Here is a 14,027-nt window from a genome sequence, read left to right as displayed (position 1 = left end):
CATCGTTGTCCATTTTACAGGCACCCGCATCGGCGTCACCAGACTGAGCTGATATGGAACTTCCTTGGTTAGACATAACGTTTGAACACGGTTTCCACTTGCAGTAATGTTTGTTTTGCAGATTGTGACTTAACTTCACAGTCAGTATCTCCTTGAACCTAGTAAAAGGTCTGCAAATCCGCTCTATTGCGCACTATGTAGTCTCAGCTACAAAAGGTGTAATTGTCTTTGGTGTCCCAACAAGCTACAAGTGGTACGATCCTATTGGTGCAGAAACATCAGTCAAACTGACAACATTCCTTGTACAATACAGTACAGATGGATTGACACACCCAACGAGATGGATTGACACACCCAACGCGTTCATGACGTTTTTAGTCACCTGGGCTTGCTTATAAGTAGGTGTTTTCCGCGATGAGTTTCCAGACATGAAAAGAAAACGACTTTACCTTATCACATGGAGAGCTTTTGTTAGATTCAGTGTCATTCCTTTAGTCTGTTATTAGATATTCTGTATTCTTTTCCCCCAGGAATACGCGTCCCCTGTGTGCTCTGTTGCAGGATCGAAGGTCAGGGTGTATTGTCTTCAATTGTTGTTTATTGCTACCAAACACCAGGTGGTACAATAGGGATTGGGACATGAGAGGGGTTCGCGTGCCATGAATGACCATCTTGTTAAACTGTGAAAATACAACAAGATGGATTCTGAGACGCCGGAATGGTTGCATACACAGAACTTCCAGTGCAAGTGGGAGGGAAAGAGATTGAAAGGGTTATCTGACAAACTCCCTGCGGCCATTGAAGACTACCTGAGCTGGATACGACCAAGCGATTGGGGCGACGTATTGGATCAGATAAGACTGGAAGTAGACCACTCTACTCACTTAGACACTTCGGTCACGTTCTCAAACAATTGGTCAAGTGATTCGGAGAAAAGTGACGAAGACAAGGATGACGATGATGGCGGATACGTTTACAGTAAAAGGATGGTGTTTTGTGCCGGACCAAATGCAACGGATGAAATTCGATCCATCCACTTTTTGCAGTTCCTCAAAATGGCACTAGAGCAGCGTTCAGAGAGAAAAATGCCTGACGTCGACGGGCAGAAAAAATTTTGCGACTTTGTACAAAAAGTTGAAAACGGAGAACCATATGACAGGGACGAGGAAAGCAGCGATGATCCAGAAACAGATAAAGAAGATACAGAAGGTATGTACGCGTGTTACTAAAATTTATATGGCTTAGGCTGACATACTTTGCGAGGGAGCGAGTATGGAAGTCCTGGTCCGGTATGATTAACAAGATCAAGTAACACGGGATTGACTTTTTTTCAGTCCAATATTTTTTGTAAACTCAGTGGTCATTGACAGACCCTTTCCCTGTCAATAGTGAAAACAAGCTGACAAATAAAAATGTCAGCTAATCAGAATTTTCTGTGCATTTATTCATTTATCTATAAATCGTAGTTCAATTCATTTGCATCAAACTTATTTGTTTGTTTGTATGTGCAGTTGCAGATCTTTTATTACGAAAGTCGCTGTACTTTCTTTGTGTCAATGAATTAAAGCTGTCGTCTTATACAACTTCAAGACTTTCACAACAATGCTCGTTAACACTCATTCTTATTTAGTTGAATTTTTTCTCTACTTAACTATTCTTCTATGGCTGTTTTGTAAAATTCAAGTTCACATTATTCCTCATGTATAAACTATTGTGCTTTCATATCTATTATGTCAATGGCCAATATTGCAATCATACATGTCTTCTTGTTAGCAGATTTGTGTTGTGCCCCCTCCAAATCACATTTCATACATGTTTCGGCCAAATCTTGCTCGACTACTCTCAAACATTTGTTTGCACTTTTTCTGGTGTATTACTATTCTCATGCCATCTATTCAATAGGCCAAGAACAAACCACACGCAAAAGGTTAAACTTGGACGACCCAGTTCTTCAACCAATGCACAACATTGACGAAGGAGCTAGCGGACCAATGCAGTTATCCATAGAGGGAGGAGATAATGCTCGAGGTATATTATCATATGCTCCATTGGAAACATAAGTGTACCAATACACTACCTACAAACCCCTGATTCAGTCCCCGAGGACAAGAAAGGGTGTGGCCTTACTGTTTTCACCCAACTATGCATTGACATTTATCAGCCTACATGTGTATACGTACCAAATTGAAATAGTTTTAGTGACACTGGTTCAGTAGTAAATAGAAATAGCACCCGGGCATGTTTTTGAAGACAACAGTGCACTCTTGACTATCCTCTCTTGTTTTTCAGACATGGAAAGGGTTATTGTGGAGACCGCCACGCAAACAGAGAAACTACAGGTAAGTACAGTGATCCCGTATCTAACTAGAAAGGCCGACATTTGCTTAAGAGCAAATACAGCATATTTCAGCCATACCCCTTCCCACGCAACATTGGACTGTTCCAAATCACCCCTGCGCAAAAATGGAACATCCTCTTAACACTACATTATCCCCCAAAGTGGACTGGTATTGTGAATTGATTCCAGGTAAAAACAGAGCTTGCTTCTATTTTTCAGAAAATTACAATAATCACACCTTCCATTCAGAAAATTTTCATCATGACTGAAAATTGTTGAATGACTTCTTGTAATGTCATTAACAATTTTCAGTACGAACTAGGTGTAAGTTTAAAAAAGTATAAGCTCCTTGTGATGTGGGTACATTTATTATTGCAGTGAACTTTTTTTATTCAAGTAGGGCATACGATTTAATAATTATCAAGCAGGTGCAGGTACTGTGGGAGCGTTTGTTTTCTTCAAGCTGTAAAACTGTTAAACTGTTTTACTTTGTATGCAATCAGCCATCGAGCCTATTCTTATTTAAGTTTAACAACTTCCTGCCAGACCCGGAAGATACGATTGAACCTTGTTCGAGGATTTATTTTCGTCTGTCTGGTCAGTCTGTTCATACCCTGGCACTGAGAGTGTTTTATTGGGCTGAAACTCTGGCAGTTTAAAGTTACTTACAATTTAAATGTTCAAAGTTTATGTCAAACAACAACAGCACTAGAAAATGTGGCCACTATAGACAGGTGGTCACTATAGAGAAAATGCTGATCTATTGACTGGGAGCCATACGTTACACATGATTTCAGTACACTGATCATTAATCATATAAACATTGCACAGGTAAGCCAATTGTTTAGATGTACAATTAAGTTCAAATAATTCTGAAGAGAAATATTGATGAGAAAATAATCATTCTCGCCACTGTCTAACTTATAATTACGTATCAAAACTAAACGCAGATTTTTTAACTAACGCACCTTTCGCCGACTCCATCAAAGGACCGCCGGCTATCAATCAAACACGGCTGTTGATTAGACTTAGAGTTTCAAACAGTCATGTGCTGTGTGCCAGTTGACAGCGAACTTCATGCTACGTGATGTTTTACATTGCTTGGACCTTCTTTCCTACAGCGGTGCTTCTACAAAATATTTAGACTGTAACACTGAGTCCCACATGTTTTATAGAATAGAATTTGACGCAGAACAGCATTTTTTGCTGGGTATTTTTCTTGAAACATGTCCGTGGGAATATCAGCGAGGCGGCGACGTAGGGATATCAGACCGTCAACAAAAGTCGCACGGCGGCTAACGGCGCAGTGAAGATACTAGCGCTATAAATAAGCGCTTCAACTAAGGATGGCAACCCGTACAATATTTTTGTATACTGTTGAGCTAAGTAAAGTTTGTTGTTTATGAGGTTTTAGTTGTCTTTGAAGCTTTGACCCGAAATATTTTAAAGTCAAACTGCTGAAGAGAAGTAAGTGACTGCTACGATTATCGTAGATATGGCCCTAAAAAAACTGATAAAAGAAGCCTTCTCAACAGTCTAAAATGCAAGAGCTTCCGGGGGGGCTTCGCCCACCTGGGTCCCCCCCACAGTGGCCCTGCCCCTGGACCCCGCCAGGGACATTCGGCGGCCCCCGGACCCCTGTCCGACGCTTTGAAAAAATCCTGGCGAGAAGTCTGTACGGCCTGAGTCTTCAAGTTAACGTATTGTGTGGTCCCGCTTATGAATGTTGATTAGCCTTCGCTTTTCTCTTCGCTGATTGGCTGAACCATTAATTGAATTAACTCTTCCTGCCGGCTAGACGCAGGTGCAGATGTAGGCTCTGTGGGGTGAACGTCCGAAAGGTCATGGCATGGAGAACGAAAGAAAACCAATTTCCCCCCAAAAAAGTGCTGTAATTAAGCCTTTTACAGTACTTTATGCCGAAAATTTCACTTGGATAATTTTACTAACTATCTTATGCCTATCTATACCAAATGTTACTCATACCAGGGTACAGGGGTGCAAAATATACCGTTATAAGACCGTCAACAACAGTCGCACGGAGCTAACAGCGCAGCGAAAATACCATCGCTAGCGTTTCAACTTCGGATAACAAGTTATAAGTACTGTTGAACTCAGTAACGTTAAAGTTTGTTTTTAGTTGCCTTTGACGGTTTGACCTGAAATATTGTTACGCTAAACTCCTGAAGAGAAGTTAAGTGACTGCTGCGATTATCATAGATATGCCCCTAAGAACTGATACAATATAAAGCCTTCTGAATAGTCTAAAATGTGAGAGCCTTAGGCGGGCTTCGCTCCCCCTGGCGGGAACACTGCTATATGCGGGATCATGAGGCCCCGCTTATGAATATTAATTAGCCTTTGGCCTCCTCTTCGCTGATTGGCTAGGTCTTTGATTCAATTAACTCTCCGGCTGACGCGCACAGGTGTGGCTCTGTGCGGGGTCACGGAAGGTCACGTCAGGAGGCCAAAAGAAAACAAATTTCCCCTCAGAAAAGTGCCAAAATTAATCATTTTAAAGTTGTTTATGTCAAAATTTTTACTTGACTCCTGTTACCAAAGTATCTAATGCCTATCTATACCAAATTTCAGGTCATTTAATTGTAATACCAGGGTACAGGAGCCAAAAGTGTCCTTTTTTGGTCAAAAATTGGCCCAAAATCGCAAAAATAAGCATTTTGTTGCACTGTACACCAAAAGTGTTATTGAATTTATATGAAGGGATTATCAAGGCACATCTGTGTCAAATTTCAGCTCATTCGGTTGCAATACCAAGGTACAGGAGCCAAAAGTGTCCTTTTTTGGTCAAAAATTGGTCAAAAAATCGCAAAAATAAACATTTTGTTGTACTGTACACCAAAAGTGTTATTGAATTTATATGGGGGGCATTATCAGGGCACATCTTTGTCAAATTTCAGCTCATTTGGTTGTAATACCAGGGTACAGGGGCCAAAAGTGTCCTTTTTTGGTCAAAAATTGGTCAAAAAATCACAAAAATAAACATTTTGTTGTACTGTACACCAAAAGTGTTATCGAATTTATATGGGGGCATTATCAAGGCACATCTCTGTCAAATGTCAGCTCATTTGGTTGTAATACCAGGGTACAGGGGCCAAAATATACAGTTTTGGTCTAAAATTGACCAAAAAATCTCAATAAAATCATTTTAGAGGTAGATATGAAAAAAACTGAGAAAAAAGCATCAAGGTATTGGCCCATTCTACCCTTGTGCCAAATTTCAGGTCATTCGGTCCAGGAACGGCGGAGATGAATCACTTTGAAGATTTGACAGGAGAAGAAGAAGAAGAAGAAGAAGAAAGAAGAAACATTACGAATACAATATATTTCACCATACTATGTATGGCTGAAATATAATTAGAAGAGCGGATGCTGCAAAAAGAAGACAAACAGCAGATCCTGGAAAAATGAATCCTTACAGGGCATGGTACAGGGAAGGAAAAAAACACGCTATGTGTGATTTATAACCACATACTTGGGATGCGGTGTGCTCTTTATGGAATGATAGAAATTTGACTCTGCTTCTTTAGCGTAACGTGTGAGGTTATTGACTTGGGGGGGGGGGGGCAAAAGTGCCTATGCCAATTTTGACGTCGTATAACTCCCAAAGGGCTTGTGCTAGGACAACCAAATTTAGTAACTTTACCTACAATATTGTTGGCAACAATTAAAAAAAAATTGAGTAAGTTTATGATTTTCCGTGTTGCCATGGCAACGGGTTTCTGAAAGGCATATTTTACCAAATTCACTCATTTTCGTTTAAACAATGGGATTTTAAGATTTTCTTGCTAAACTATGCTTGTTACCATGTATCTTTAATGTCTAATATATCTTAGTATGGCATTTATAATTAGGTATTCATGATTTATGGTAATGAGATGACGTTAGTGGAATGTTACTGCAGCTCTTCGGTAAAGTAAACTGAATCGACATCACTTTCAATATTTCTTTGTGTAGGTTGAGACTTGTCGGGTCGAGAGCTGGAACAGTACAAGGGTATGGACAGCATGCGGCTTCGTGATGCTGTCAGTGTTCTGCATTGGGTGGGAGTGGGTCCACATGTACCAGATGGAAGAAGCTAAGAAGGCTGTCATCGTGGCTCAGGTAAGTTAAAGGTATTAGCGACCATGATGCAGGTGAATTACAGTGAAAGTTCTTCCCCACCACCCGGGCCGCAGTGCAGTCTGGGAGAGGTAGATGGTGAATTTCCCCACAATTCCGTCTGGGGGCGCAATTTCACGAGATTTAATGTACTCGTTTGGGTGGCCGTTGTAGCGATTTGAAATTACTGAACTGTAGCTAAAATAGATTTCAGGATACTCATATCCAACTATGTGTTTACTAATTAGAAATACGTGTATTCTTAGATTCTGAATACTTCCATGTATTTGCGGTTTTAATCATATGTGCGGACCATGCTGCCTGCCAAACCATGTTAACGAGAGAAGCAAGGGACAGTATTGAGACAGGAGGAAGGAACCATACATGTGTGGTCAGAAACTATCTAAAATGTGTTTGTTTCCACAGGAGTGTCCCACCGAGTATAACGACGACAGTATCCGCTCATGCAGGTCGAACAATTTCTGGATGCACTGGTATGTCTCCGAGAAATACCACCAGGCCTTGTATGTCGATCCCTTTTGGGAGATCAACCCACTTCAGGTAAACCGTCATGACATTTTTGCCAAATTCGAGCGGATTTCACGAACGCAAGGAAAGTTTTAGATAAACTAAAAATAGATCTCCCTCCCCATGCAACACGGACTTTTCCAGAATTGCCACCGAGGGAAACAGAATACTCTAAAAATAACTTCTGCCCAAATGTGAACTAAATAAGGGTAAATGACCCGCCCTGAGGTGTATACGGTGACATAATTCACGGGCGGTTACTATGATAAGGCCGCGTCACTTGGAGAAAACTGACAGAGATTAATCAATTGCATTTTGAAGACTTATTTTAATTAATAACAGATGATATTTCCCTCTTCTACCTAAGGTATGGTGGAATGACATACAATAAGAAAACTTCCACAGAACTCAAGAATTTCAGTGGATACAGTGAGATGGAATTCCTGTCTGTTTTTTTTTTCCTTAGGTTTGGAATTTGAGGTTATCACATCTATTTGCATGTTTCAGGTGATGACAGCTACGGTCACTAAATATGTTGTCCGACCAGTCCAGCTGATAATCATCGGTATCGGGAACCATGTAAATGCAAAGGCCATCATGTCCGTGTTGGTTATGTTCGTGCTGGTCCTCGCTGTGTTGTTCCTCACTGTGCTAGTCCTCATCGTGCTGGTCGTGGAAATTGTGGTTAGGTACATGAGATCACCTGATCCTCCTCCCGACAATAAACTGTATGTTTTGTGACTACATGTACGAAATACAATTTGTTCCAAGAAATGCTCAATGTACAAAGATATATAAGAAATTCCCCTGTTAATGCCATACCTGTAACAGAAATATTTATACCTAACAAAGGAATACAACTTCAAGCTGATACCTATTTCTTTAATCTTTAGCATACTTCCAATGTTACAATATCTCATTGGCTGCTTTGCCCCAAATGGTGATAATGATGCTTTGTAACGTGTCCTTTCTGCAGAATTTCTGGCCCTGGAAATAATCAAGGGGGACGTGATGACTATGGTCAAAGTAAAATGTGTGCGAAAAAAGTGAGCAGTGATAATAATGATGACACTGCCGGTGACGATTCTCGAGTGGAATTTATGCTCAAAGCGTTGTTTGAATCTGGAGGACTTACGGAACTTATGCTTACTGTAAGAGGTGAGTTGAACTTCATGTGGTAAAGGGTTTATCAAAGTTCATGTCTGTGTTCTGTACATGCGCACCACCCATGTGACCATAGTTTTTCCTTTCAGTTCCCAATGCTCTCCTGCTATGTTGATTTTCCAAACTATTTCTATTCAACCACTAGAATTCGATCGATAGGTTCATTGCAGTAGATGCAATTGTTGTATTATGGAAAAGTTTGGATTCAACTTAATTCAAACTGTTTTAGATTAATTTTATCATGCTGGGAAATGCTTCTACAAATGTAATTTAGAGATATGTTATTCAAAATGTGCATTTCAAATATGCCGAGAATTGTTAGTATTTTTAGTAGTTTTAAAAAGGTGTTTGAATAGCATATACTCCTGCATCATATGCCCAATCACGAATACTATATATAACTGAATAATCTAAATCACTCTATGTGACACAATATCACACATGTACAGAGGCCATGCGTTTTATGGCGAATCAACTGTCCAATTCTTATAACTAGATTCCACTACTTGCCACACACACACACACACACACACATTAATTTTCTCGGATACGTATAACTTAAAATACCATTCATGTTACAGAGTCCACCAATCGACAAAGTAAGAAAGGCACAGATGAAGAGAGAAGTGCAAAGTTCTTTGCTGACCTCAGACAAATGCATCAAGTAATAGACCTCATGCAAAGGAGCAAGCAACATAAGTCCATTCCTAATGTGCGCTGGTCGTTGGCAAAGGGCATTTTTGTACCATTCATTGATTACAGTCAGGGCACAGAAAGGAAGCTGATAGCATATCACCTGGCTAACATTGACGCTGCCACGGTTTTCATGGAATATCTGGCCTTTCTGTCATCGGAGCCCACCCAGGAAACAGGCGGAATACGGGATCCTGAATGTTTGGACCTTTTATACAGTATTCTGGTCAGCCTAACCAATGTTAGCTCAGAATTTAGTTGTGCTGTTGGGAAGAGCGGACTTTTTGTACTACTTGTGCAGGAACTTGCAAAGTATGGTACCGAGGATTCCCAAAGTCAGGTACGTGTAGAATCTCTTATTCATGGAATATGAACACAGCAAGCTTGTTATTTGCTTCTGCGAATTCTGATGGCTAACTGTTTGTCAAAATTTGTCTTTTGCACGACTTCCAGGCGAAATCTCTGTGCCTGATCTCCATCCTCTACAACAGTGCAAGAATGTCAGACATCAAGGAATATTTCCATGATGCTGGGGCCGTGAACGTCCTGCTACCATACCTTTGTAGTGAAGATAAATATGTCATACTAGTAGCATTCTCCTGCTTATCATTTATTGTTGAGACAAATGAGCTGCATCTTATCAAGGTCAGCCCCGAATTAGGTGATTATATTGTAGCCCTGTTGAATCAGGCAATCCCCAGTGTAGAACATCAAGCTAAGATAGGCTGTTATACCCACTCAGCGAAGGAGCTTGTGGAAACAGTAACCAGTCTTGTGCGCACCGATGACAACAAGCACATTTTTTTGGAAAGAGGGTTGTTAGACTCGTTGACCACATTTGTTGAAGTTGGCGATGATAAAGAAAAAGAATGCGCATTTGCATGCATTCAATCGTTGGCCATCCACGATGGTAACAAAGCCATCATAAAGAATAATTCTTCTTTGGTAGAGAAGTTGAGGGCACAATTGAATCATGCCTCATGGTGTGTAAGATATACCGTAAAGAAAACACTGAAACTTCTGGAGACCTGATGTACACAAGCCCAGAAGGCATGATAATTTTATATTATTGACTAAGGCATGAGCACCCTCTTGTTCAGATCAATTTAGTCAAGAAAATGATTGGATACACACAAGTTTTGCCCAATTTGCTTCAGTAGGAAGAACATATTTGCTAATGTGCAAAACACATTACTGCTGTCAGTAGTTGAAATGATTTATTCATTTCATTTGTATATTTGCAATGCATATATGCTTACTTCTTATTGTTATTTGATGGTACATACTATATATTTTCTTGTACAGTTTCAAAGACTATCAATTACATGGTAAGACACCCTCTTTGTATGTACATTTGCACCTTTTATCAATGGGGTTTGTATTAGCTGTATTAAAACACATTAGATCTAGTCATTTAGTAAACGTTCAAGTTCGGCGTTCGTAGATTGCAGCACCTGCAGTATTGTCCATAGGACACCCGTATATCTTCTGATTTCAAGAACACCAGTATTGTATAAATCCTTCCTAAAGTAAATATAGTAAATATTTTCCTGCAAATTATAACAAGTCAATACAGTCCAATGAACTGCACCTGAGAAAGGAATTGACATATTTTAAGACTTTTTGATTGAAATGCACATTTAACCCTCAAGCACCCGACCTTTTTTTTGCGACTAAAATGACCGAGTGGGGTCCAAACGGACCCCAAAATGTTTTGTTCGTAAAATCTCAGTTCCAATTCCTATCGGTCGTCATTGTACATACTTTGCTTCTTCAATGTAAGAGGAATATTTTGACATGTTAAGGTGATGCTAATTCCACCTCATTATCATAATTTATGCAAAAGATCAGAAGGACGATGTTTTGCACTAAACCTATACCGACCAGAGAGGGGAATTTTGAGGCCCTCAGCAACCTTTATGTCGTATAACTCATGAACGGTTAGTGCTAAAGCTACGAAACTTGGTCATATATCACAAAATATTGTTAGCAAAATCTTTTTGTCAATAAAGTAAACTTATCATTGTTTGGGGTTGCCATGGCAACGGAATTCTGACAGGCATATTTTTGCGAAATTTTGCCAATTTCGATTTAAACAAGGTTTTCTTGGTAAACCATGCTTCTTTTCTTACAACACTAAAATTCTATGAAATTCAATGCCATTTTCATGATTCAAAATTTATAATCTATGCTAATTTCATGGCCACCCTTATTAGCTACATGACGTCGTAATGTCGTCATACTATATGGTAATGACACAGAAGTTTTATTGAGGATTTTGTTTTCCATGTTTATTATTCTCTGAAAGTTTGGTGGTGATACGAAGTAGTTAGGGAGTTAGACTCAAAAGTTTGTTTCAAAAGCTGCACTTTTTTGCTGGGGTCCGTTTGGACCCCAGACGGACTAATCACCGACTTTCTTTATAGGTTCAACAGTATTGTACCAATCTTCATAAAAACTTACGAGAAGGGGTAGAAGATATTGACTGACAAAGTCACGGAAGAAATTTTTCTTCAAATGTTCAAATGGTGCTTCAAAATTCAAGCCTGGGGTCCAAATGGACCCCAATCGGGTGTTTGAGGGTTAAGTTATTACAATCATTTATGTATGAAACTTATATATTTGAGGAAATTTCTTTGTAACACGTATTAAGAAACTTGAAGAAAATCCGAGAAAGTGCATATCTCTTTGAAAGCAGCACTTTGTTTCAGGTTTCAGAAGTTCACTATTACTTCCGTCAACACAGAGGTATTGTTTTCGGTGTGTTTGTTTATGATGATGTGTGTCCAGTTTTTGCCAGTCTCGTGACTGCCATGGTTGACAAGTATTTTTAATAAGGTAATTGTCAAGTCTACTGTCAAGAATTTGAAAACTGTTTACCTCCTTTTTATCTTCTTACATATAAACGAGGACACTCAACGCTCAAGGTAAACTCCAACAATTGGAATATGAGCTAATGAACTATAGATGGGACATTATAGGGATAGCCGAGGCGAGACTAACAGGCACAGGCGAACTAGTTACTGATGAAGGACACATTGTTTACCACAGCGGACACGAACGTATACACCAACAGGGCACTGCGATAATGGTACATAAGAAGATTAAGACAGCCGTAATCGAGTTCCACCCGATTTCCAGTCGACTTATGGTACTACGTTTTAAAGCCACCCCGTTTAATCTCAATGTTATCCAGGCGTATGCGCCAACAACAGAAGCCTCCAGCACAGATCTGGACAACTTCTATGATGACTTAACCCAAACAATGCAAAGAGTTCATAAGAAGGATATAACTATATTACAGGGAGATTTCAATGCCAAAATAGGGACAGATGCCCATAAGGACTGGTCAGGGACAGTGGGCAAGCATGGACTGGGCACAACAAATGACAGTGGCCTGCGTCTACTAGAGTTTGCTAGGTACCACAGCCTAGCTATAGCAAATACCTTCCCACGACACAAAACCAGCAGGAAGGCAACTTGGCACTCACCAGACGGCAAGACCCATAACATGATAGACTTCATTCTCATAGGGAAAAGACACTTGAGTAGCTTAAACTTAGCACAAACCCGCACCTTCCCAGGTGCTGATGTTGGGAGTGACCATGATTTGGTAATGACAACACTGGCAGTCTGTCTGAAGACACAGCAAAAGAGGGAAAACGCAAGAACACGCTACAACACAGAAAAACTTAAGGACCCAAGCATCCTTGCTGCATTCCAAGAAGAGATTGGAAGCAGATTTGCACCTTTACTTGCTGACAACAATGCAGATGACAAACTTGCAACAGAAGCAGAAACAAACCTGAAAGCTGCGGCAGAAAACTTACTAGGGAAAGCACGGCGAGCAAAACACCCATGGATATCAGCTGAAGTCCTTCAAAAGTGCGACGACAGAAGGGAAAAGAAAAAGGTTAGATTCAAAACACGACAAAAGAACAGTGAATATCAGAAAGCAAACCTGGAAGTTAAACGGGCCATTAGAGAGGCAAAGGAAGAATGGATACGCCAGGAGTGCAGTAAGATAGAAGAGGGTATCCAGAACAACAACACTAAGCAAGCGTACCAGACTTTGAAAACACTTACTCAGAAGACGGTAAATAGAAACACATGCATTGAGGACGATGAAGGTAACTTGCTAACTACAAAGCCAGACATAACAAGACGCTGGAAAGAGTACTGTTATGAGTTGTACAACTACCAGCTGACAGCAGAACAAGATGTGCTGGAAGAACTGAAAGCATACACATGTCAACTACAAGAAGACGATGACCCTGACATCCTTGAAGCAGAAGTGCTCTCAGCCATCAAAACCTTGAAACTAGGAAAGTCACCGGGCATTGACAATATACCTGCAGAGTTACTGAAAGCTGGGGGTGACCCAGTGGTCAAGATGTACACAAGAATTTGTAACTATGTATATAAAACAGGGAACTGGCCAGAGGCATGGACAACCTCTATTGTCATACCACTTCCAAAGAAAGGAAACCTAAAGAACTGCCAAAACTATCGCACTATCAGCCTAATTTCTCACCCAAGCAAAATCCTTCTAAAGGTCATCCTAAAGCGGCTTCAACCACAAGCTGAACAGATTCTCGCAGAAGAACAGGCCGGATTTAGGAAAGGCAGGTCCTGCGCTGAGCAGATCTTCAACTTACGTATGATCTGTGAGAAGTACAGGGAACTTGGGAAACCAGTGTACCACACATTTGTTGACTACAAGAAGTGCTTTGATAGGATTTGGCAGAACGGACTGTGGGCAGTAATGCGTCGCTTCAACATAAGTCGGGGCATCATCAACTCCATAGAAGCACTCTACAAAGCGTCACAAAGCACAGTCATGATAGGCAATGAGTTCAGTGAGTGCTTCCCTACGTCAGTAGGAGTGCGGCAGGGGTGCCTGCTGTCACCAACACTCTGCAACATCTTCTTGGAAAACATCATGAGAGAAGCCCTGCCACCACTAGAGTCTCCGGTCAAACTTGCAGGTTGTATCATCAACCACCTACAATTTGCTGACGATGTCGACCTGATTGACGGCTCTAAACAGGACCAACAAACTCACTTTAGCTGCCTGGACTCCACTAGCCGGAGATACGGTATGGAAGTCAGCCTGGAGAAGACCAAGTGCCTTGTGACTGGCCCGTCAGACACAGTACAGGTTACAGTGAGAGGCACTGACCTA

General features: G+C 40.6%; 1 protein-coding gene across 1 annotated transcript; it reads left to right on the top strand.

Annotated features, from left to right (window-relative positions):
* The first annotated feature begins 456 nt into the window (after positions 1-456).
* On the top strand, positions 457-5,898 carry LOC118408303. The gene is made up of 4 exons (XM_035808995.1): positions 457-1,209; positions 1,903-2,028; positions 2,290-2,339; positions 5,887-5,898. Exons 1-4 carry the CDS (start codon positions 699-701, stop codon positions 5,896-5,898), a joined length of 699 nt encoding a protein of 232 aa, XP_035664888.1. The 5' UTR covers positions 457-698.
* Positions 5,899-14,027: the final 8,129 nt, after the last annotated feature.

This window comes from Branchiostoma floridae, unplaced genomic scaffold, assembly GCF_000003815.2.
Source record: "Branchiostoma floridae strain S238N-H82 unplaced genomic scaffold, Bfl_VNyyK Sc7u5tJ_1567, whole genome shotgun sequence".
NCBI classification, from domain to species: domain Eukaryota; kingdom Metazoa; phylum Chordata; class Leptocardii; order Amphioxiformes; family Branchiostomatidae; genus Branchiostoma; species Branchiostoma floridae.
The sequence above is the reverse complement of the archived record's forward strand: the minus strand, read 5'-3'. Positions and strand labels throughout refer to the sequence as shown.